Here is a 25,571-nt window from a genome sequence, read left to right as displayed (position 1 = left end):
AAAACATTATTGAGATATTTTATGTTTTTCATATTGTCTTTGAAATTCAGCATATATATATATATATATATATATTTTTTTTTTTTTTTTTTTTTAATTTTTGGCTGCACTGGGTCTTCATTGCTGCGCGTAGGCTTTTTTCTAGCTGCAGCGAGCAGGGGCTACTCTTCGGTGCGCGGGCTTCTCATCGCAGTAGCTTCTCTTGTTGTGGAGCACGGGCTCTAGCTGCACGGGCTTCAGTAGTTGTAGCACACGGGCTCAGTAGTTGTGGCTCGCGGGCTCTAGAGCACAGGCTCAGTAGTTGTGGCGCACGGGCTTAGTTGCTCCGTGGCATGTGGCATCCTCCCGGACCAGGGCTCGAACCCGTGTCCCCTGCATTGGCAGGCAGATTCTTAACCGCTGCGCCACCAGGGAAGCCCAAGATTCAGTATATTTTACACTTACAGCATATCTCAAGTCAGTCACACTTCAAGTGCTCAATTGCCACATGTGGTTAGTGACTACAATGTCCGACAGTGTAACTCTAAAATTCTGCCCAGACTGAGTGTACTTGGTGAGGCACTATTATATATTTCCTCTAGGTCTCTGTACCCCGAGTCAAGGCCCTGAGAACAATTTTGAAGAAGAAAGGGAAGGCCTGTGAGGTTTCAGCCAAAGAGTAATCACTCCCTTCAGATGCTAGACTTAGACAACTAACCCAAAACTGATCTCAAACTTGCTGATAAGACAGCTTTTAGCAATCACAAATCCACAAGTGCCTCACAGTCAGACACAATTGATCCCTGGTGTCTCCAGATTGTCCTCTGGCCAGCAGGACACCCACTAAGAAAACGTGATAATTAACTAATGTTAACAGCATCTTCAGAAGGCAGTCTGGAGGGGTCTTGTTGAAAAGTCATCTAGTCCTGCCATTCTGGTTCTGGTTGGGACTGGGAACCACTTGCCATTTGGGACTGAAAGGGGCTAAAAATATTTGGCGTAGCATCAGACACCTTGTGTTAGAGTCTAGCATCAACAAGAATCACATGGGAGAAAAACATTGAGAAAATTCTGTCCGTTAATTAAAACATTTCCACAAACTAGGAAAAGACCACCTTTTAAGTTTCGCTTAGAGAAAGGAAACACGTGTTCCATGAAAGCAGAATTTGAAATCCATAGGTAAGAGTTCAGTCACCTCATACTGAGACCAGAAAAGGGAAGTGTTTGGACCAAGGTCATTCCAAAAATCCGCAGAGGTTGTGATGAGCCCCTGCATCCTTTCCACTACAACCCCACTGTCCCTACTAACCGAAAAATATTTTAATTGGAGACACTGTGCCGTCTCCAAGGTTCTCCTAAATTACCCTTCAGGATGACCCGCTCTGGAAAGGATGGGTCAGCCCTCCCCGACTTCTGACTTAGGGGACCAAGCCACCCTGAATAGGATTGTAGCGCCGCGATCCCCCACGTTATGGAATCCTGGACGGAGGAGGCTACTAGGGCGGTTCTCTCGCCAACTCCACACCTTCCGGAGCCTGGCCTGGCCCAGCCCCTCCGCTGTTTTCCAGTTCCTGGCGGCAGGCTGGGCTTAGGCGGTCAGCCCCCCAGTGAGAGGCAAGCGGGGAGCCCCACACGGAGGCCACACCCAAGGAGGCAGCTCACAGACTGTTAGCAACTTCGCGGGGAGTGGGGTCCGGGCTGCGAGTGGGCCGCAGGTCAGTACCCAAAGTGCCAGAGAGGACCTCTCGACCCTCTGACTGGGGGTGGGCTTCCCGGAAAGCGATGGCTCGGCCAGTCCCATACCTGTCCCCACGCCTCGCACCCGCCCCGCCGGCGCCGGCCGGGACGGGCCGCCTCTCAGCAATTCCGGGGCTTATTAGGCTCACTCTGGGTCCGGCAACGAACTGCTCCGGCCTCGCAGGGGTCGCTCGGGCCCTGCCCCACCCCCCACGCTGACAGCCCGGGCTTGCTGCGGGGTGGGTGGGTGGGTGGGGCTCTCCCTGGGCGGGAGGACCTGCTAGTGCACTGGCGGCCCACAGCCCCGCAGCCTCGGTGCCGGGGAAAGATGGCCTATCACCTCGAAGCTCCGCCGGACTCACGCTGCGCCCCCGAGAGGCCGCCTTTGCTCCTGGGGCACCGCGCAGCCTCCCGGCCTTCGCACCGGGAACCGTTTCCGGGGCGAATGCTTTTCGTAGCTGACCCGGCGCGGCCCGTGACGCGAGCGCCCAGACGGAAGTGCGGGCTGAGGAGCCGGAGCCCGAGCCGGAGCCCGACCGAGAGCAGGTCTCGGGGGCTCCGGCTGTGGGGACTGCTGGCCCTGGCAGCGATGGCGACCTTGTGGGCCGGCCTCCTTCGTCTCGGCTCCATGCTCAGCCTGTCCTGCCTGGCGCTCTCGGTGCTGCTGCTAGTGCAGCTGTCGGACGCCGCCAAGGTGAGTCCCGCCCAGCGCTCGCCCCAGACCGGAGCTCCTCCCCTGCCTCCGGCCTTGTCCACCTGCGTCCCACCCAAGTCCTCTCCCAGCCCTGACAGCCCGACCCCTAGCTTCTCAGCCCTGGCCGACTACCACCCGGAACCCTCCCGACGGCCAGGGAGCAGTCCAGCCCTCCCGCTCCAGCTGTCTGACGGTCCCCGCCCGCACCCCTCCCACCCCCGGAGCTGACACCCCGCCCCAGCTCCACCCGGCCCTGACGGCGCCCAGAGTCGGGACAGCATCTCCGCCTCCTTGACTTTCCCTTCCCAGCCCCGACAGCACCGCCCCCAAACTTGACAGCTTTTCCAACTCTAAGAGCCTTTAACTAACTTTATACGCTTGAGCTCTGACAGTCACCGCCGCCCTCCACCGGCTTCACAGACCACTGCCCCAATTCCCCAGGCCAAAATGTTAGGAAGCCCGCATCTCACAGCTGTCTTCCCTCTTAGGAACTAACTCCTCTCAACTCACCCCTGAACAGATTCCCTTCCCACTGTGGGAACTTGCTTCTCCTGGCAGCCTTCCTTCTCAATACGACCTACAGGAGTCTCTCTCACCAGCCTCATATCCTCACCTGGCTCCCTCCAGGACCTCCTGGCCCCTTTCTTGCCTTCTCTCTTCTTGATAATTTAGTGGGTAAGGGAGGATCCGAACTACAGGAGAGGTGAGGTTGTGGCCTTCTCCCCTGCTCCATTTCTTGGCCCTTCTGGTCCCCCTCATGCTGCTATCTAGTCCCCTTCGTGCCCATATTCTCCAGACCTGTCCTTGATGAACTACCTCATTATTAGGGAAAACAGATGGCCTGCACATTAATGTGATGGGAAAACAGAATGACATTTTTCTTTTTTAAATTGGAGCTTTACTCTATAATACCTTTAAATATAGGGGCTGGGAAAGATGGGTGACAAGTATACATATCAGGGGGGTTTTGGTCAGGGGTTCTTTTTTTATTGAAGTATGTAGTTAATTTACAATGCTGTGTTAGTTTCAAGTGTACAGCAAAGTAATTCAGATTCTTTTCCATTATAGGTTATTACAAGATATTGAGTATAGTTCCCTGTGCTCTACAATAGATCCTTGTTGTTTAGGTCAAGGGTTCTTTTTGAAATCTTCCCTACTTCCCTCCAGAAACAGGGACAGCAGCAAGTCTCCTGACTTTCAAAACACTGCTGGCACCCTCTGCATATCTTCTGTGATCACTCTAAGTGGTATATTGTAACCATGTACTTGTCAGTCTCCTTTACTTGGGCATGTCCTAATTATGGGCAGGAACCACGTCTCACGCTTATCTGAATCCACCTCATTGCACACAAGTTCTGGCACAGGACAAATGCTCACTAAGTAGTTGCTCAATAAGTAAATGAATTACCAACTCTGCCAGATATACCACCATATATAGGAGCTTTGGACCTGGTCCTCTGGAGACTAATGAGCTGCTGCCTTCTCAGATTAGATTCCCCTTTGCTGGGGAAGGATCTCCTACTCCCTCTATTCATAAATTTAGTCACCCCTTCCTCCACTTCTTGAAACTTGCTTTATCAGTAGTTGTCCTCTCTGTCTCCCAGGGATTAGAAGCAAAGTTTCCTGGGAAGGGTAGACCAAACTGATCTCAGCTACACTCACACTACTTCCCTTATGTACTGGGTTGGCCAAAATGTTCGTTCGGTTAGTGAACACGTCCAATAAAGTTCTCTGTGAAAATGAAGAATGTGTCTTTTATTTTTACTTTAAACCGAACGAACTTTTGGGCCAACCCAGTACTTCCTTTCTAATTGTAGCTGAGTGCCTCCAAAACTTCATCCCTTCTATAGGACTCTGGCCCAACCCATTTTATCCATATCAATACCTTTCTACCAAAGGGTGGAAGGATGGTGAGTAAGAAGAATTGTGATTTGTGAGTAATTTTTAGTTTGATATTTCCCCATCCTTCTGTAATCAGCGTTCTTATCTGCAGGCACAGCTGTCTGTCTACCTCGTCTTTCTACTGGCAGGTAGATGGTGATAACATTAGCACAGTTTGATTGTCATGTGACACAAAAATGTGATTAACAAGTCACAGATACTAGATGTTATTTCAAAATAATTTTATGTAGTATATAATCATTCATTAACATTACCAATGGCTTTTAAAAACTTGTATCTCTCAAAGTTATTTAAAATTTTAAATGAATGGTTTTAGAATACTTGGCAGGGGATGCTTAGCAAAATGTGTAAGTTGCAGTTTTTAAAAATATTGATGATAAACTGTCAACAAGTTTCTATTTTGGTTATAGAATTCTGAGGATGTCCGATGTAAATGTATCTGTCCTCCCTATAAAGATAATTCTGGGCGTATTTATAATAAGAACATATCCCAAAAAGACTGGTAAGTATTCTGGATTACTGAATTACCTGTCAAATTTCTTTCTTTGGTTGTCACTGTTAGCCCTGGATATTCATCCAATGTATTGTTTTCTCTTTAAGCAAAAGTGTTGAATTCCATTTCTATTTGAAAAAGTGAGAGTATGGCCCTGAGTGCATGATGTAGGCCTAAAGGAATGTAGCCAGAATCCCCAGGCAGGGAGGCTTTTACACTGGGATGGGACTGAGTTTGTGGCACCCAAACTACCCATAGCTACCCTTCTGTGTCCCCTTAAGTTTTGGTCCTCCCTCTTGCTTCTCAGTGGAAGGTAAGCAAGCCTCATTTATCTGGGTCAGAGTTTTTACAATTTGTAGGTTTTGATGATACATTGTCAGATATAGGAGACTATGTTTAAAAGTGTCAAAAGGCTCAGGAAGGAATGGGAATGAGCCATGGATATCAGAGTTTACCAATTGGTGTGCCATTAATAGGTTATAGGTGTGCCAAGTCATTGATCCCTTCAGCCCTTGGCATATAATCAGGCAGGCCTGTGATGACTGGGATCCTGACTAGCTAGCCACCAGCAGCCTTCTCTGTTTATCCCAGTGGACCTTACAAATAATAGCTTTTTCTACACGTGCCATAAAATGATTGGGAAGCAGTGGTTTTGTAGCAGGATAGGTGGGCTCCTTACCCTGGACTGGGACGTTTTATGGTTTATAATGGAAGATTGCCAGGATAGGCCTAGAATAAAAATAGCTCCAAATGTTCTGTACTTTCACATGTACCCTATTTCACAGCTAAATAGCCCTGAAAGTTTGAAAGCAGAATTAAATTCATTCTGTTACAATATTCCAAGCTGACTTTGAGTAAGAAAAGGCAGGCTTTGAGCATGTTTAGTTTTTCTGATGTCGTTGTCTGTTCTTCCCATGATGTGCATTTAGGTTCAATCCGACATGTGGTAAGTGTATTCTTGAGAACTTCTTGTGAGCTTTTGTGTTCTACTTTAAATTGTCTCATACTACAAAGTGATTTAGCTATTCTTCTAGGTTTCATATCAGGAAGTTACTTTATATGAAAAGAAAACTCAAATAAGTTATTCCTATAAATGTCCCAAATATATTGAGCACTTACAATCAGTTTATTCTATTATCAGTAATAGAATATGATGCCTGTTACTTGGGTGGCAAATGAACTCACTATTCAAGTGTTTAGCACTAATCTTTTCACTGACTTTTTGTTTCTCCAGGTTCACAGAGAACCGTATATCATTTATCCCTGGTTATTGGTGAAAATAGGGAGCTTTGAAAATAAACAGTTGAAAACAAGCCTTGCTTTGGAATTTTTCTTCCCTCTCTCCCTTGCTTCCTTCCTGCAGCTTGGCCTTTTACTACGGATAGGTTCACAGATGTCACTGAAAGTTTTTTAACTGGCTTTAGAAGGGTAGGCATGTTATGACTAATCAAGATGTTATGGCTTTCCGAGGCTTCCAATATCTTATCTGACCCTATATATATTTTTACCTCCTGGCCTCTCCATTTTGTCCAGTTGTTAGCTTTAATTCTTCATTGACCTATACTGTCTAACTTAAGAAAAATTTGAGTTCTCTGGTTTGTGTTTGAGGTGTGATTTGAAGCTGATAATGTCCTCCTTTTGGCACTAGGGGGAGGTGTCGCCTAGTTCCTGAAGTGGTTGTGTTCTGTGTCTGGGTTCTGCGTTTACACTGAGTGGCCAGCCAGAACCAACCTTCCTGGTTCCTCTCCCATCCTGCACAGCACTCAAAATCTCCTTGTTATTAAACTGTATTTGTACTTCCAAAGAAATACTCAACACTTAGATTCCCAAGTAATTCTTAAGTATTGTTACTAAGGCTTCTGAAGCTGAAATAGAAAACTAAGTAGGAGATAAGTCTCATTTTCCTGAGGTTCAGAGAGATACAGGGGGGCTGTCCTAGGAGGCAGGAGCCCTGGATTCTGGTCCTTTTAGCTATTAATTTACTCTGTGACCTGTAGAGGTGACCTCTCCGAGAGTGCTGGGCTGGATGACCTCTATGATTATGAGCTAGATACCCCTGCAGTGAGATTTAGTTTCCCCTGCCTATTTTATGCCTGTATCCAGCTGGATACCTTACTGGTCTTTTGTACATTTGGAACAAATATCACACACTTGTATGGTGTGAGTTGTGGGACCTTACTCTTATTTGAAATTCTGCCAGTTGAGACTTATTTTTTCATTACTACCTTTGTTAAAATTAAATTACCTGTTAAGGAAAACTGAGTGAACTTTGATCATTTATGCCATTTTGGGTTTTCTTTCTTATGCCACAGCTCAGAGGGAACAGAACACAAAAAAGTACGTTCTGATAGGGCAAAGGGAAAGAATCAGCCTGGAGCATTGGATGCCCTCAAGAAGGTGGGTGGAGTGAGACAGGATGCTGTCGTAGAGTTCTTGAGGCAGCCAGCCATGCCTAAGGGAGAGAGGACAAGAGGGAGGGAAACTGCCCAGCAGCCAGCAGGAGGACAGCAAAGCTTTGCCTGCCTTTGCTGAAGGTGATCAGGGTAGTGGGCTCTTAATAGCTGGGGAGAGTAAGAATTTAATTATTTCCTAGACTTGACAGATTTCTGGGAAAAAGATTTTTTGGATAGGCTTGCTTTTTCATAAGCCATAAATAAGTGACCTGGAAAATGGGGAGAAAATAAACATCCAACCACAAAAACATTCAGCCTTTTACTATTTTTAGGTACTGTTGCCAGGTAGTGTTTTCATTTTAAAATATTTTTGTTGTCCTAATCCTACTTCTCCATGCTTTTTAAATAGACTTTTGCTCATTAAGAAAAGTAATTGTTTCTTACTCTGGTGTTCAGCTTTCAGAGTTTCATAATTTACCAACTGTTAGGATTGGCCATTCATATACCACACTGTGGCAGTTTAGATGATATTAGTTAATTCATAAAAGAGGTAATCTCATATTTGAATAATGCTCCAGGTCACTTTAAATCATTTAAAGCAGTTTTACTTGCTAAATGAACAAGTCTAATATGACTTGATCTGCTAAGTAGTTTTCAGTCCCATTTGGGATTTTTCAAGTGCATTTTTAACTATAAATAGCACTTTTGAAAATAGCTGCTACATATGTGTCTTTATGGTCTCTTAGACTGTTAAAGCTTACCAAATTGCTAATATTGAGAGAGGAAATGATTTCCCTTCCCTTACTGATTATTTGTTCCTTATATTCATTCTTTCATTGGGAAAGTTCAGTGATTATTCTGGATTTCAGGAAAGGTTTGATCAGTGCAAGTAGAAAATCCAGCTAGGTTTAGGCAGTATTTTATCTTTGTTTTTTTAGTGATTGCCTTCATGTTGTGGACCCCATGCCTGTGCGGGGGCCTGATGTAGAAGCATACTGTCTACGCTGTGAATGCAAATATGAGGAGAGAAGTTCTGTTACAATCAAGGTAAAAAAACAATAATCCATCTTTTCTGCTTCTGGAACAGTTTTTGATGGTATCTAGACAAGAAAGAAAATTTTGGACGTTTGAATTCTATTTAGTTACCTAAACTATTGCTCTTCCATCCTCTTCCCAGCACCCTCTTACCTCCTCCTTTCTCATCCCCAGCCCGCACCCTAAAAGGATCAACGGATCTGCTCTCCACCTGCCTCGTAGAGATAGATGCCTTGTGCCTTAATTAGGATACCTTAGATAGATGTGATATGTGAAATGGCACAAAAAAAGCCCTGAGTGTAATTTGCATTTCCCAGAAAAATATTCCAGCTTCTCTGCGGGCCACGTATGCCAAAGATTAGTGAGAAAGCAGGATGATTAGACCTTCTTCTTCCTGCCCTCTCAACCCTTAGAAAAAGTTATATATAGAGTGACTACTCTATCCTAGAAAACATCACTTCTGGATTTTAAGATTTCCTTTCTTTATCTTTTATAGGAAATGGAATGTAGATCACTCTCATCACAATTTGGACCTCTAATGAGTTCAATTACTTTAATATGGTGGCTCATAGTTCTTCTCCCCAATTTTTTTATATGGAGGTCCCCATTCCTGTTCCCCCCCCCACAAAAAATACCTTAGGGGAATCTGGGGTGGTCAGCTATACCAGTTACAAAGATTCCTGTTGTGATTGACCCTGCAGGAGAGCTCCTGCTCCAGCAGGGTACTGTCCCATAGAGAAATCATCACTGTACTTTTTTATTTTTTAATAAAATTTTTATGTATAATTTCCATACCCCAAATGTCACTCATTATAAGTGTACAATTGTATAAATTTTAGCAAATTTAAAACCAATTTTTACAATCCAGTTTTAGGGACTTCCCTGGTGGTCCAGTGGTTAAGACTCCGCACTTCCAATGCAGGGGGCACGGGTTCAATCCCTGGTTGGGGAACTAAGATCCCACATGCCCTGTGGCCAAAAGATAAAAATAAATAAATACTTTGGGTATTGGCCCTGATGACTTTCTAAAAAAAAATTTAAAAAATAAAATCCAGTCTTAGAACATTCCCATCACCCCAAAAAGATCCCTCATAACCATTTATAGTTAATCCCATTCCTACCCCCAGCCCTAGACAATCACTATTCTGCTTTGTGTGTCTCCGGATCTGGACATTTCATATAAATGGAATCATAAAATATGTGGTCTTCTGTGACTGGTTTCTTTCACACAGCATAATGTTTTTGAGGCCTCTTCATGTTGTAGCATGTATCAGTACTTAATTCCTTCTTATTACTGAATAGCATTCTATTACATGAACATACCACATTTTGTTTATCCATTCATCAGTTGATGGACATTTATTTCCAGATTTTTACTTTTACTCTTATGAATAATGCTGTCATCAATATCTGCGTACATGTCTTTGTGTGGATGTATGTTTTCCTTTCTCTCTGGTAGATTCCTAAGAGAGGTAAGTTTATATTTAATTTTTTAAGAGACTGCCAGGTTGTATTCTAAAGTAGTTGTACCATTTTACATTCTCACCAGTAACATATGAGGGTTCAGTTTCTGTACATCCTCGCTAACATTTGGTGTTGACTGTCTTTAACTGTAGCCATTCTAGTGGGAGGTGTCACACTGTACTGCTTGACACCGCACGAATTAAGATCTCAAGAAAATCATGTGCCTAAAATGTATTTTTGTGTATCTAAATTGATCTAAAGCAGTATGCTGTTGAAATTCACCTGAATTACATTTTCTGTTAGGGATCCTAACAGAAAGTGGTCTTGACTGCAGTGCTGTTGAATCTAGGACACTGTATTGAGGGTGAAAAAAGAGAACTACTATGCTAGCAGTGGTGCAAATGATTAGCAGTAGGTGAAGGTGGAATTTGAAGACTCGTGAAAAGATCCCAAAGGCAAAATGCTTTCTTTCCTTTTTTTCTATAAATAATACTTTGGTGAAGAGTTGAGTTTATTTCTTATGTTGGAATCTGGTTTGTATAGAAATCCTATATGCTTAACAGATAGATCAGTCTTCACTATGGCTTTAGCATTATTATACAAAATTCAGATTTCTTGGCTTGAACAGAGATATAACTTATTTTCAATTTCTTTTAGGTTACCATTATAATTTATCTCTCCATTTTGGGCCTTCTGCTTCTGTACATGGTATATCTTACTCTGGTTGAGCCCATACTGAAGAGACGCCTGTTTGGACACTCACAATTGATACAGAGCGATGATGATGTTGGGGTAAGTTCTTAGCATGCCCTAGCTGTTCAAAGCCAGTCTCTGTCATCATCTGATATAGAGTGCATGTGAAGAGTAGTTACATAATAGATGTCCATATCTGGAGCAGATCCTCCACTAGAGAACCTAAAGACAGTTCTAATATTAGTGTATGTCTCTTTATGAGGAAATTGCTCTGTAAAGCCATAAATTTGGTGGTTAGACCGATGATCCTTGGTGAGTGTGCTGTACAAGGCTTTGCCTTTCACTACCAAGGGCATAATTTTCATCGCCTTTTCCTGCTTACATTGAGAAAAGCATCGGAGATAGTCTTCTTCCTAGGCTCCTGCCTGAACACCTTCCCTGTCAACATCACCAAATATTTTAAAAGGCAAAGAGGCTTTAGTGAAGGGAAGCATGAAAACCATAATGTTCTTTACTTAATGAAGTACAGCTTGATAACCCGCTGATGTTTTATATTTCCTATTTTCCTCCTTCTTTAAAAAAATCTGTGCTCTTTAGAGAAAAATAAAACCATCACTCCTGATTCTCTTCCTATCTTTAAAACACATTCATATTTGTATATATAATTAATATTACTTCACTCAAAACTCTTGAGAAATTGACATAGTCCACAAATTTGTTATTCAGTATGGCTTAGAGAATTATATTGTTTGTTTTGTCATTATCCTGTTTGGGTTTGTTTCCAAATTTTCCACTATTTCATTATTACATATATAATATTCTTTAGAAATTACTTTTTATTTTGGATTACTTTATTGAACTATGTTTCTTAAAGTGAATAAAATTTAGTAGAGTTTCAAGAATCAATTCCAAAAGCCAAAGCCAGGATAAAGCCTTGCAAATCACAGTCAAAAATCCTTTTACTCTGGAATGGCTTGTGGACCCATTGGTAAAAGATGAGAAAGGGGATCCTGAATGAATGGCTTAAGTTATAATTACAGAGCCTGCTTGTCTCATGAATATCGATATTGAATACTCAACTTAATTTGAGCAAGATTTCATTTTTGTTTTGTGAAGAACTTTCATAGAAATACCTCTGTTTGCCTCTTTTCCCCTTGCTTCCTTTAGTAATTCAACCAACACATAACAAGTAACTTTTCCATATCAGGAAGGATTAGAGTCTCAAATACTATTCCCATGTTAATTTTCATTCACATACAACATTTCTCATTGACATTTTGGGTCAGATGATTGTTTGTTGTAGGGGGCTGTCCTGTTCACTGCATGATATCTAATAGCATCCCTGACCTCTGCCCACTAGAAGCCTCATCCCAATTATGACAATCAAAAATGTCCACAGACGTTGTCAAATGTTCCTGGGGGTCAAAATCACCCCCAGTTGAGAACTAGTAACATATGAAAACGTTATGTATCAAAGGCCACCTGAACCGTTTCATTATAGGCACAGAGACAGAAACTCTGACTTAAACTACATCCCTTATAGCATTAAATATCTGGATCCTGATTTTAGGGATAGACAATATTAATGTAATACACAGAACATAAAAGAAATGGATGCACAAATGTGTAGATAAAAACATGTAGGAAAGGCATTTGATGGGACCATGTGCTTAGTAACCATTTTGTTCACCAGTGATTGATTCTGTGAGCATGTCGATCATATGAGAACATTGTCTTGAGAGGCCTGGCTGACTTTTGGATATCTGTTAAATTGATTCTGGGCAGAGAGAGGTTTTCTAAACACAGGTATGAATTTATGGTACCAACTCTGTTCAAAAAGAAGTTCAATTTAAATTCCTACAATTGTTGCTAATCCAAGATGAGAGTTCTTCACTCTGTATGTGCCTTTAAACATGCTTTTGTTAAATTCTCAGTTCAATTCTGTTTTAATTTTTTCCATTTTTGTTGAGTGTAGAGCACTTTGAATCAAGTGAGAGTTAGCACAAATAGTTAAGAAGCTCACTGCAAGTAGTCACAATATTTACTGTATTATATATCCATGATACATCATTGCTATTATCAAAGCATTACATTAAAACATATTTTATATTTATTGTAATTTTATCAGGTGTAAAAAGAACAAACACATATAAAGGGTAAATCTCTATTTGCATTCTCCCGGCATCCATGACTATGAGCAGCTAGTTCAATCTTGTTCTGATAGATGGAGAATAGACCAAAAGGATTAACTGGTTTTGTTTAGTCCTTTAAATTTGTTCCTTAAGAAGGTGTTTCTCCCCCTACCTTGAAGAGTAGATAACAAGACTATGAAATTGAGAAACACTCTGCTGGTAAAGTACATCCTTCTTCCCAGTCTTGTTTATGTCAAAACAAACCAATGGTAATAATGTTTTATATACAAGTTCACTGAAGCACCATATTCGGATAGTGTCATTTTAATCTACCTGAACAAAATCAGTGTGTTAAGAAAATGTGACACCAAGTCAAGTTTAGGGGAGCTAAGACTTGTGCTTGTGCTCATTTGTTAGATGACCTTGGATCGGTTTATTTCCTCATGGGAAATAAAGTAATCCAACAACATTAGCCACCTTCCTTTTTCCTAACGTTCTTTCTTACATCTTTGAAACATTTGAACTTTGTGGAATTGTTTTTATTATTTTCATTTGTAAGGTTAAAAAAAATAATGGGGTTTGCACAAGATATTACCTAAATTAAGTGAAAAGTTGAAGCAATTTTGGTAAAGAAGGCAGGGATAGATTCTTTACAGAAAACTCTTTGATGTCTTTGAAATGTCGACATTATATAAATATCTTGCTCTAAAAAGAAGACCAGGTGTTATAACACTGTTTAGTTATAGTTTTATATGTATAGTTATGCAGTTATGTATAGCTTTCCATAGACACGCTGACCTCTGCCCTGGGTATATAACAGAGCTTTTGCAAACATGCAAAACAATATTGTTTCTTTCCGAGAGGCAAAGTTTAAGAGGTCTGACTTGTGACTTGTATCCTATGTTGGAACATTTAGGAGCTTTGCTAACCCAGGTTCAGGAAAAAGAGATCAAGGAAAAGGCAAACAAAAGCAATAAATAAGTACTGAATGCCTTTTGTCATTTAGGCAGCTGTGTTTATATCTCATTCATAGATAGATTAGCATGGTGGTTTCCTGTGTAATGACCAGAAACATCAGTGGCGTAGGTTTACTTTGACCAGGATAGGTTCGTTTTCTACACAGATACCTGGGTGACCCTTCAATGGCCTCTTTCCTAATGCAACAGCTAACATGGAAGCTACTGTGTGCTCAGCAATGAAAGATTCAAGTCTTTACCAAATAGAAACGCTGAAGTGATAATTCCTTACTGTCCTTAGCACTAGAGGGTAATTGTAGCACTTGAGCTATGTCTCTGTTCATTACAGATTGGGGAAGGGGGGAAATGTAGGTGTTGAGGGCATAAGAAGAGATGGAAACCAACCAAGATAAGATGCAGTCAGCTCATCTCCCAGGAAGAATGTGGCCCCAAGCTGGCAAGTAACAATTCTAATATAATGGGAGTCAGGAAATTAAAAGATAGGCGTTTCCTCAGCCACAGATTAGCTATATAGTATCGAATAAAACAAGGAAAAGCCCTACTTTCTGTATCTGTAACATGTAGATATTAACATGCAAAATAGATTTTCTTTCCACCACTCATCAAGAAGGGCTTCTCTCTAACATAAATGACCACTGTCTTTGTCTTGATCCCTACTTCTTAAGGGAATGTCTTTGGAAATGGTGACTCACGGGAACTTTGCACAAATACCTCCTCATCGCTTATTTTACTTGAACCAACTATTTCTGTAGTTGAGTTCATCCTGCTTCTGGCAGTTGAGTGCCTAAGAGTGCTTGGCCAAATTAGATGATCTGTTTGAAAAGGCCAGCTGCTCCTATCTCCGTGGCTGGATAACTGCTATCGTGTGTGTGTGTGTTTTACACGGACCATGCCGTCTGATGTTCTCCATTCCTGGACTTTCAGGATCACCAGCCTTTTGCAAACGCCCACGATGTGCTGGCCCGCTCCCGCAGTCGAGCCAATGTGCTGAATAAGGTAGAGTATGCCCAGCAGCGTTGGAAGCTTCAAGTTCAAGAGCAGCGAAAATCCGTCTTTGACCGTCATGTTGTCCTCAGCTAATTGGGAATCGAATTCAAGGTGACTAGAAAGAAATGAGGCAGACAATGGGAAAATATTGACTGAGTTTTCCTGGGTTTTGTTTTAATGCCCTGTTGATTTCACTAACTCTTGCTGGAAAATTCAAAACTGGAAACAAAAACATGCTTGGTATTTTCTTTTCTTGTTAATGTATTAACGGAGGCATTTTTTAAAGCACACGCCTCAAACAACATTAGCCTTTTCCTGTTTGTGACTTTTACTAATAAAAATATGTCTGCCTGTAAATTATCTTGAAGTCCTTTACCTGGAAAAAGCACTCTCTTTTTTACCACACAGTTTTAGTTTGGTTTTCAAGATAATTTTCAGGGGTGGTTTTTGTGTGGTGTTTTTTGTTTTTGTTTTTGGCAGAGAAGGGGAGGGATATGTGGGAAGTGCTTAACATAACTTTTCTCAAGTCACTTTACTAAACAATCTGTTGTAAATAGACTTTGCCTTTTATTTTCAAGTTTCATTTATATTTTGCAGTCTGCCAGCCTCATCAAAGCCCTGACTTACCTATTTGAATTTTGCACTGACTATATTATCTGGACATCTGGTTGGCCTGTGGCTGCACTTCCTGGTAAATTGGATCTGAAATGCCTGGTGGCTCTTCACAAGATGCAGATTTTCTTCCTGTACTGTGATGTCTGATGCAATGCATCCTAGAACAAGCTGGCCGTTCGCTAGTTTACTCTAATGAATAAACATAGTCTTCATGTGTGGTCTTTCTCGTCTTCTTCTTCTTTAAGGATGAATCCTAAGGACTTGGACACTTGCAATAAAGAAATTTTCTTTTAAACCCAAGCCTCCCTGGATTGATGACATACACATATTTGTCAGCATCCCCAGTCAGGTTGAGAGGCAGCTGTTTGAGCTGTAGTGTGTACAGCTTTGAACTAGTACTGGAGTTCCAGTTGCCTCCCTCTGAAAGGTATAGCAGTTATTGGATAACTGGCTTTTTTCTTCCTATGTCCTCTTTGAAATGTAACAATAAAAATAATTTTTGAAACACCTACCAGTGTATCTATGTCTCCTAACTTTTCTCTCCTCCCTCTTTTGCTGTATGATGAACTTGAAGATGCAAAGACAATTTGTACCCTGTTGTAAGACTATTGTTTTATACCAGTCTAATCATAAAACACTGGTAGTAAATTATCTGTGTGTGGGTGTGGGTGTGTAGAGAGAGAGGGAGGGAGAATGTATGGGTACTTAGATGGGCCTCTGAAAGTATACAGATATCATTTTGATAAACAGGGATTTAAAATGCATGAAGGAGTGTTCTAAGAAATTTTTTAACTACATTAATTTCATAAGGATGAGATTTTAGGAGCCTTTAATGCATTTTTTGGTTAGTGATAAGCACTTTTTTTTAAACCCCCAAATCTAACCTAAACTTATTGATTTTATTGTTAGTATTAAAAGATATAAGTTCAACTACAACGAAGTGAAATTTATTCCAGGTATGCAAGGCAGTTTGAACATTTGAAAATTAATGAAATCTATCACATCAACACACTCAAGAAGAAAAATGACATGATCTTATCAATAGATGCAGAAGGAGCATTTGACAAAATCCAACACCCATTCACGACAAAAACTCTCAGTAAACTAGGAATAGAGGAGAACAAGACAAGGATGTTCTTCCTCACCACTCCTTTTCAACATCATACTGTAAATCCTAGCTAATGCGATAAGACAAAAGGTATACAGATTGGGAAAGAAAAGTTAAGACTGTCATTGTTTACAGATGACATGATTGTCTATGAAGAAAATCCAAAAGAATTAAAAAAAAACCTGGTACTAATAAGTGATTTGATTATAGCAAGGTTGCAGGATAGAAGGTTAAGATACAAAAGTCAATTGCTACCCTACATAATAACAATGAACAAGTGAAATTAAAAACACAATTACCATTTACATAAGTATCCCCCCAAATGAAATATGTATAAGTCTAACAAAATACGTACAAAATGTATATGAGGAAAACTACAAAACTAATGAAAGAAATCAAAGAACTAAATAAGAGATTCCATGTCCATGGATAGGAAGACAATATTATCAAGATGTCAATTTTCTCAACTTGATCTCTATAGATTCAATTCAGTCCCGGACTTCCCTGGTGGCGCAGTTGTTAAGAATCTGCCTGCCAATGCAGGGGACACGGTTCGATCCCTGGTCTGGGAAGATCCCACATACCGCAGAGCAACTAAGCCTGTGCGCCATGACTACTCAGCCCACACCCTAGAGCCCACAAGCCACAACTACTGAGCCCGTGCGCCACAACTACTGAAGCCTGCGCGCCCTAGAGCCCGTGCGCTGCAACAAGAGAAGCCACTGCAATGAGAAGTCTGTGCTGTGCAACAAAGAGTAACCCCTGCTCGCTGCAACTAGAGAAAGTCTGCGTGCAGCAACAAAGACCCAATGCAGAAAAAAAAAAAAAAAAAAATCCCAATCAAAATCCCATCAAGTTCTTTTGTGGATATCAACAAACTGATTCTAAGGAAGCAAAAGGCTCAGAAAGTCAACACAATGTTAATGAAGAAGAACAAAATGGGAAGACTGACACTACCTGTTTTCAAGACAGTGTGGCACTGGCACTGGCAAAAGAATACAAACAGATCAATAGAACAGAATAGAAAGCCCAGAAATAGGTGCACACAAATATAGTTAACTGATCTTTGACAAAGGAACAATGGGAACACGGAGAAAAGTCTTTTCAGTGAATGGTGCTGGAACAACTGGACAGTCAAGTGCAAAAAAATTAAGCTAGACACAGGCCTCACACCCTTCAAAAAATTAATTCGAAATGGATCATAGACCTAAATGCAAAACAAAAAACTACAAAACTCCTTGAAGACAACATAGGAGAAAATCTAGATTACCTTTGGTTGCTGATGACAGATTCAATATCAAAAGCACGAATCAAGAAAGAAATCATTGATAAGCTGGACTTCATTAAAATTAAAAACTTCTGGTGAAAGACTCTGTCAAGAGAACAAGAAGACAAGCCACAGACTGGGAGAAAATAGTTGATAAAGTACTATTTTCCAAAATATACAAAGAACTCTTAAAACTCAACAATAAGACAAACAACTTGATTTTAAAATAGGGCAAAGAGCTGAACAAACACCTCACCAAAGAAGATATACAGATGGCAGATAAGTATTTGAAAAGATGCTCCACATCATATGTCCACAGGGAAATGCAAATTAAAACAACGAGATACCACTACACACCTATTAGAATGCCCAAAATCCAGAACACTGACAACACCAAATGCTGGTGTGGATGTGTAGTAACAGGAACTCTCATTCATTGCTGGTGAGAATGCAAAAATGGTATGGCCACTTTAGAAAAGAGTTTGGTAGTTTCTTACAAAACTAAACATACACTTACTGTGTGATCCAGCAATTGCACACCTTGGTATTTAATACCTGAGTTAGTTGAAATCTTATGTCAACACGAAAACCTTGCCCATGGCTGTTTATAGCAGCTTTATTCATAACTGCCAAAACTTGGAAGCAATCAAGAAGTCCTTTACTAGGTGAATAGATAAGTAAACTGTGGTACATCCCGACAATGGAATATTTTTAAAAATTTATTTTATTGAAGTATAGTTGATTTACAATGTTGTGTTAATTTCTACTGAACAGCAAAATGATTCAGGTATGTACTCTTTTTCATATTCTTTTCTATTATGGTTTATCACAGGATATTGAATATAGTCCCTTGTGCTATACAGTAGGACCTTGTTGTTTATCCATTCTGTATATAATAGTTTGCATCTGCTAATCCCAAACTCCCAATCCATCCCTCCCTCACTCCCCTCCCCCTTGGCAACAACAAATTTGTTCTCTATGTCTGTTTGTCTGTTTGTTTCATAGATAAGTTCCTTTGTGTCATATTTTAGATTCCACATGTAAGTGATATCATATGGTATTCAGACAATGGAGTATTATTCAGTGCTAAAAAGAAATGAGCTATCAAGCCACAAAAATATGTGGAGGAACCTTAAATAAATATTACTAAGTGAAAGAAGCCAATCTGAAAAGGCTATTTACTATACGATTCCAACTATATGACATCCTGAAAAAGGCAAAACTATGGCGTAAAAAAAAAATCAGTATATAATGTGTCATTATACATTTGTCAAATTCCATAGAACTGTACAACACCAAGAGTGAACCGTAATGTAAACTATGGGCTTTGAGTGATAATGATGTGTCAATATTGGTTTATCAATTGTAACAACTATATCATTCTGGGGCTGGCATATTGGTAGTAGAGGAGAATGTGCATATAGGTAAGAGCAGGGGGTAAATGGGAACTATGTGCTTTCTGCTCAGTTTGCTGTGCATCTAAAATTGCTCTGAAAAATAGTTTATTTAGAAGGAAAAAAATTTTAATAGATATATAATAAAATGTAGGTTCATATTGAGCTTCCTGGTTATGGCCTTAATCTCTATTTTACAAATATTGGCGAATATTTGCACATTATGAGATTATTACTTAAAGATATTTTCCATAAATAATTTTGATATAAGATTATATAACTCAGGTAAATGGGGGGGGCATTCTTTTTATAAAAGAATTTGTTACAAGAGTCCAATTTTGCAAGCAAAGCTTTCTATTTAGTATTGTTGTATGTTGTCATATCTACATATTAGGTAGAGAAAACAGCTAAACCAGACTGAGCAGTTCTGTTTAACTGTAAGCTATTTTGCATGTTGTTACTAAATGATCACCTATAAATCAGTTTATGTCTGACTCAGCCCAAAGTACAGCCTCTCGGCAACAAAATTCAGGTAAGAGACTCTTCTCCAGAGTGGCCCATGGGGGAGAATAAAAACATGGTTTTTAAGAAAATCCCTAGGCACAGTTGATAAATGATGAATTTTTTCAGCTATCTGATTATTCCATTATCTTAAACTATCAAATATGCTTATATGCTGAAAGAGTCAGTTTTGCTGATGACTCAATCATCTGGAGGAGTGGAAAGTGTTTTTGGGTTTGGAAGTCAGGAGATTTAGGTTCTGACCTCTGCTCTGCTACTAGCTCTGCAACAATTTATGAGGGATTGGATAAGAAGATTTCTAAGGTTCCTCTAGGCCTAACATTCAGTAATTCAATTATATGTGCAGTTGTAGCTTTTTGTTTTTTCCATGCTAGATATTTGTAATGTCTCAGAAAGTTGAAGCTTTTATGCTCAGCAGAGCATCCAGAATCTCTTAGGATTTTATCACTAAGACCTCATCATTTATTTCCCAGAAGAGTTCTAAGACAGACACCTGAGATTTTCCCTAAAAGGCAGGTGCATTTGTTAGCTATGCGTGTATCTGGCTTTGGAGCCGCAGCACTTACAGCCTGTGTGGCTCTCTTTTAAAACCTTTACTCAATTTCTACAAACATGTCCAGCTGCCACTAGGCTTCCTATCTCGATCCTCTTCGCTACTGCCTTTTTCATTCTATCACTGTTGTTGTTAAATTTTCTTCTTTGAATAAAGGATCATTTAAATGCTGCTACATTGATTGGTGAACTTTTTGGAAATGCTCAATAGAAAAGACTTCTCATCAGTGTGTCTCCAAAGACACCAGGCTCTTTTTCCAAGAATTATGCAATGTCTTGTTAAAACCTAGAAACTGTTAATTACCTGTTGCGTATACAAATTACTCAGATTTCATCTGGGTCAAGGCTTAAGATATTGTTAAAATTATCAGTCAGGATGAACTATACCGAAAGATTTCTTGTGTGTAATTAGCTTTGATGACATCTGCTTTACTTTTTGGTACCCTGTTGTATCAGTTCTGGCTCGTTAACTATAGGCAGAAATAAGGTGCTGATGTTCTCAGAAATGTAGTAATAGGGGCTCCATACCGATTGTGCCATCATTTCCCAATTTCTGCCATACACATCCTTTATCTCTTACCCTCTAGAATTCTTGGCTCGAGAATTTCCCAACTCTTTTTCTCTCAGCAACTTTTCCTTTTTGACAGAATCTTGGCTAGTTTGTAATCCAGAGATTTTCATTTTATGTTAGTTATTTTAGGCTATTGGATCAGTAATTTGGAATCTTTCATTTCCTCTGTTTTGATTTTTAATTGGACCTATGGCACTTATCTCATTCCCTCACCACCACACCTCTCTTAGGAAGAGCTTTTCCTGGCATTTATTCCTTTTTTAGCCTTTTTCACCATGACATTATAACCCTCCCCACCACTCACATTTCCACCCCTCATCCGCTATCCCCCATCCCTTACTGCCCTTTCTGGTTCCAGAGTCATTTGTCTTTTCGGTAGCCATACTTGATAGGATAGGTTTTTTCACAAGGATTGTAATACACTTTATTGCACTTGAATTCTGGTGCTTAGAGACTGCTCCTGTCATTACATAGTGCAGCCTGCAGAATTTTGTTTTACTCAGGTAGAGAAACAAGTGCCAGTGTTTACCTAATCTTGCCCTTAAACATTAGGGCTGGGTTTTTTGTGGAAAAAGAAAGCCACCTTTCCTTCTTTTCTGAAAGCCCAAAATTAGATTTCATGTGGCTTTCCTTTTCCATTTTGGGTATGTTCTTCATCTCTCAACAAATGTGCTTTGGATAGATCAATGTTTGATTTTCCAGTGTTAGGGAAAATATAAGCCAGGTTTTCTATAAGGTGCAGGTGAGAAAGGGATGCTGCACAAGGATTCATCTGTTAAGAAACGAAACAGGAAAAGAACTAATACTTAGTGCATTATGTATTTTTTTTTCATTTAATCCTCACAACCACCCTGCAGAATAATTGATATCTCAGTTGGACATAGGAATAATCCAGAGCTCAGAAAGGTTAAGAAATTTGCCTAAGGACACACAGCTAAGAAGAGGCAAAGCCAAGATTGAAACTTGAAAATGTTAATGACTGAAAGAAAAACGCTCTTTCCCTACAGCACTTCCTTGACTTCTAGTTAACTAGTTACACTGTAATGTTCCTGTGAAATCCGTTGTGACCACATTATTACAGTCAAAGGCAAAGAGTAATGGTAGTGTAATATATAAGCTGGATGCAGGCCTATTCAGAAGAAGGGAATGTGTTGATATGAGACGTCTTGGAGTATAATACTTTAAGTTCCATGAAAAAAAAAAACCCTAAATACAGATGCACTTTACTCAATATATTTAAATTTCTAAGTAAAAATATGTAAATTGACCATGTTTTAAATGTGTTAGGGGAGTTTCTCATTAAGGGAATCTTACAGTGAATTTTTAAGAGCAAATGATTCCTTTCTTATTTTTATTTTCAGTTTTGCCCAAGGCATATCAGGTATCATTTAAGAAGGCTATGCCTGTGAGGTTGCATGATCATTAACTAGTTTGTAATTTCTCCAACACGTATTTGAATATTGTGGTGTTTCAGTGTTTCCCAAACGTCAGTATTTGCATACATCTTCACAATATTCATTATATTAGTGTGCCACCTGTACTGCTATTTACTTACTATTTTTCTGTAAATCAATTTACATTTTTTACTCAAGTAGCTTTATTTTTAAAAGAGACTTTGTATCACTACTGTAAATGTGAAATCAGTATAATTCACAATAAATAGAAATTAATAGTAAAATATTATTAGATTCTAGCTAGATACTATTCCTGTTGAAGGCTTCCATCTGAGGAGGATTAGAAAGCATTCTAGTAGTATGGAAAACACACTCTCATCAGACTAAAGATATATCCTTGTAATCATAAGGACTGAAAGAGAACTGAAAGGGAATAACTTTCTCACAAGGCAAGTCAATGTTATTTCATGCTGTTTCTGTGTACCATCAAAAGTCCTCTCCCTTACTACCCACAGAATGTTGTAACCCCATCAAGTTTTCAGAATGAGCTCAGAAACTATTCATCAAAGCAGAAAAGTTTCTGATCTCTGTCGATATCTGTTCTCTTTTGATCTGGCCAAATTAATAAACTTGGTTCTGTTTCCAGGCTAAAGAGGAAATGATGGACAACAGAAGCTACTCCAATCTGCCAGACAAACTGCCTGTCTTCACTGATTCCACCCACTTGCCACTGACCAGGTCCATCTATCTGGACCCCATGATCATGTTCCACCTGTACCCTGAGGGCCCAGTGCCATCTCCTTACTCTGAAGACCTGCCATTGCTGCCTTTTTCCAGTGACTCTCTGATCATGGAAGATTATGGGGAACCCTGCGCCTTCTCCTTCCCAATGCCTTATCCAAATTACAGAAGGTGTGAATACTCCTACAGGCCAGCCTTTATCCAGAAAAGGAATGAGCGGGAAAGGCAGCGGGTGAAATGTGTCAATGAAGGTTATGCCCAGCTCCGACATCATCTGCCAGAGCAGTACTTGGAGAAACGACTCAGCAAAGTGGAAACCCTCAGAGCCGCGATCAAGTACATTAATTACCTGCAGTCCCTTCTGTACCCTGATGAGGCTGAGGCCAAGAATAACCCCAGGAAAGTTTCCTCCATAATGGCAACCACCAGCCGCCACACTGACCCCATTTTTAGAATCATTTGATTCCGTGTTTCTAAATAGAAACAAATAATTTCACAAAATGTGGTTCCTTACATCATTTGATAGTTTTCCTAATGGAGTTTCTGGGTGAGCAGATAATAGTTCAAATGCTAAGCTGTGTTGGATATTTCTTACCAGGGTTTCAGATGTACTAAACGTTATCTTATGTAGATTGAGAAAATGCTTCTTAAGCTTTGGTAGTTTCTTTCAAGAACTTTAGGGAAGCAAGAGTCCCCAGAATTCTCTATATCTCTCACCTTGCCCTTCTCGCACACTTGGCCAGAGTCTCAGCTGTGAGAAACTCACAAAAGTATTGTAAAGTAAGACTAATGACTATTCAATGCCTGTACTGCACTTTGCAGACGCTTCATGCTAAGCAATCACAATGAACCTCCCTGGATTTGTCAAAGTTTGGTGGGTTTTATTATTTGGGGTTGGCGAGAAATCTATACCTCACTCGTAACATGATGCGGAAGTATCTTGGGGCTAAAGCAAAAGTAGTTAACAAAACCTTGTTGTCATTTGAAATTACTTCAGAGTCATCTTTTTCCTGCATGCAGCAGACACCCTCAGGTAGCTTAGTTTGCGCTTCAGAGGGCAGGCTCCGCAGTCAAACTGCCTCCATTTACATTCTGACTCTGCTGCATCCCCACTGTGTTTTCTCAGTTCTTCATCCACAGAACGAGAATTATAGGAAAAGCAGCTACCCCTTATGTTTATTATCAGTATTAACAGTGCTTGTGAAACATAATGAAAACATTATGTGAAAACATCATGTGAAACATTATGAAAACACATAATGTTTTCATAGCCATTATTTTTAAAATTTATTATCCTCTTTGTTTTCTTTTTTGCCCATGACATCAACATTCTTCAGGTTCTCCAGGCCAGAAAATGTGGGAAGGACAGTGACGTCCCCTATCTTGGAGTCTGCCTTCAAAATGTTTCTATTTCTGTTCCTATGATGAGCTTCAGCTCTTCCTTCTTCCTTAACTCCCAGGTCCCCTCTGTCACCAAGCCCAGGCAGGACTTCCAACACAGTCACATTCATCTCCACTGTCACCTCTCTGTGAAGTCTTTCCACCACAGCCATTACTTGTTCCTTTATTTTGAACACATATTTCCTTGCCGTTCCTATCCTGCTATCTTTACTCCTGCTATCTTTGCACACCTATCTCTGTCTTCAGTAGACTGTTAAGCTCCTTGAAGATAGGGACCAGTCTTATTCATCCTATATTCCTAGCACCCAGCAAAGTGATTCAAGTCAGGTAGGCATCAGGAAATATTTGGTGGTGTTATTTTCCTATTCCCATCCTGTCACATTGTGTCTGGATAACTCCGTGGCCTCCTGGGCTCTGTTCTCAACTGGCTCTATCATCACTCTGATATTCTTTCTTAAAGTATTTCATGTCACTTCATTGCTCAAGCCCCATGACAACTTCCTTTTGACTATGACATTGTTGACATTTATCTGCTTGGTTTTCAAAGCTCCCATCAATTTGGCCCCTTCCCAAATATCTACACTTGATTTTCCCATGACACCCCATTCCCTCCACCCCAAAAAGAAAATCACAGTCTTGCAAATGCATCCTTCTCTCTTAGCTCTTGCTTCCTACCAAGACGGAATGGAATATTCTCCTTCTTCCTTTCACCATTGAAATTCCACCTATCTTATTCAGGAATCCTTCTCTCATAGCCAGAGACTTAATTAGTGTTTCTTAGACTCTAACTTTGTGCACCAAATCACTCAGCCTTTAGGGTAACAGTCGTTCTCCTGGCTGCAAAGTTAAGCTTTGTGAGGGTAGACATCAGGATGCTTTTGGTTGCAACCGATACAAAAATCTGATAAAAATTGGTGTAACCAATAAAGGGAATTTATTGGCTCACACACCTTAGCGTCTAGCAGTAGGGCCGCCTTCAGGCAGGGCTCAACACTGTCACCAAGAACCTGTTTTCTTTAGGTCTATCCTCTCTGGGAATAGCTTCAGTGTCCCAGAAAGACTCAGAAGCTCCCAGAACCTCAAGCTTTCTTATTTATGTATAGGAGGAAAAAGAAAGTCTATAACCCAGGATTTCCAACAGAAGTCTTGAGATTTATTCTGATTCCAGAGGCACGGGAACATGCCCATGCCCTAGGGGCCAGGGGATGTAATGTGCTGATGGACACACATGAATCGGGGGGTACAGTCAGCCTCTCCTAACCACACAGAGCCACAACAGAAACAGGAACCGGTGGAAGGGGGGGATGGATGTGGTAGAGACACCCACAAACGTCCCTGCATACTTTTTTGGTCTTCTCCACTGAACACAGTGCTGGGCACACAGCCGGTGCACAATGACCGTCAGATGCCTCAGATAGCAGCCTCCTCTTCTGGATGTTCAAATGAGAGCAGAATCTAGACTTCTGTTCCTTTGGTCCCCATTGTCCACTCCCACCACCCCAAGTGATCATTACACCTCT

General features: G+C 40.5%; 2 protein-coding genes and 1 long non-coding RNA gene across 5 annotated transcripts in view; 2 read left to right on the top strand and 1 right to left on the bottom strand.

Moving 5' to 3' along the window:
- LOC309668375 overlaps window positions 1-25,571 on the bottom strand; it is a 485,025-nt gene that overhangs the window by 264,790 nt on the left and 194,664 nt on the right. The gene's annotated exons all lie outside the window — the stretch shown is intronic.
- Window positions 1,982-15,610, top strand: TMEM9B (TMEM9 domain family member B). 3 transcript variants are annotated; one of them, XM_082478093.1, is made up of 7 exons: window positions 2,251-2,410; window positions 4,723-4,814; window positions 7,118-7,202; window positions 8,137-8,245; window positions 10,355-10,489; window positions 14,424-14,597; window positions 15,084-15,610. In XM_082478093.1, exons 2-6 carry the CDS (start codon window positions 4,733-4,735, stop codon window positions 14,577-14,579), a joined length of 567 nt encoding a protein of 188 aa, XP_082334219.1. In that variant the 5' UTR covers window positions 2,251-2,410; window positions 4,723-4,732; the 3' UTR covers window positions 14,580-14,597; window positions 15,084-15,610. The 3 variants fall into 3 exon arrangements, with proteins under 3 accessions (XP_082334218.1, XP_082334219.1, XP_082334220.1); XM_082478092.1 differs by lacking the exon at window positions 7,118-7,202 and having other exon boundaries at window positions 1,982-2,410; XM_082478094.1 differs by lacking the exons at window positions 4,723-4,814; window positions 7,118-7,202 and having other exon boundaries at window positions 2,262-2,410.
- ASCL3 (achaete-scute family bHLH transcription factor 3) lies at window positions 22,556-25,150 on the top strand. Its single transcript, XM_082478103.1, has one exon. It carries the CDS (start codon window positions 22,568-22,570, stop codon window positions 23,111-23,113), a length of 546 nt encoding a protein of 181 aa, XP_082334229.1. The 5' UTR covers window positions 22,556-22,567; the 3' UTR covers window positions 23,114-25,150.

Source organism: Balaenoptera physalus (genome assembly GCF_965194825.1).
Source record: "Balaenoptera physalus genome assembly, chromosome: 10".
NCBI classification, from domain to species: Eukaryota; Metazoa; Chordata; class Mammalia; order Artiodactyla; family Balaenopteridae; genus Balaenoptera; species Balaenoptera physalus.
Note: the sequence above shows the minus strand (reverse complement) of the source record. Positions and strands in the feature narration are given on the sequence as shown.

Bases quoted from the DNA above. Each gene is read 5' to 3' on its own strand.
- TMEM9B (XM_082478092.1), top strand. From the start codon at position 2,045: ATGGCCTATCACCTCGAAGCTCCGCCGGACTCACGCTGCGCCCCCGAG. The intron at 2,411-4,722 runs GTGAGTCCCGCC...TTTTGGTTATAG, and splicing joins AGCTGTCGGACGCCGCCAAG to AATTCTGAGGATGTCCGATG. The intron at 8,246-10,354 runs GTAAAAAAACAA...AATTTCTTTTAG, and splicing joins GAAGTTCTGTTACAATCAAG to GTTACCATTATAATTTATCT.
- ASCL3 (XM_082478103.1), top strand. From the start codon at position 22,568: ATGATGGACAACAGAAGCTACTCCAATCTGCCAGACAAACTGCCTGTC.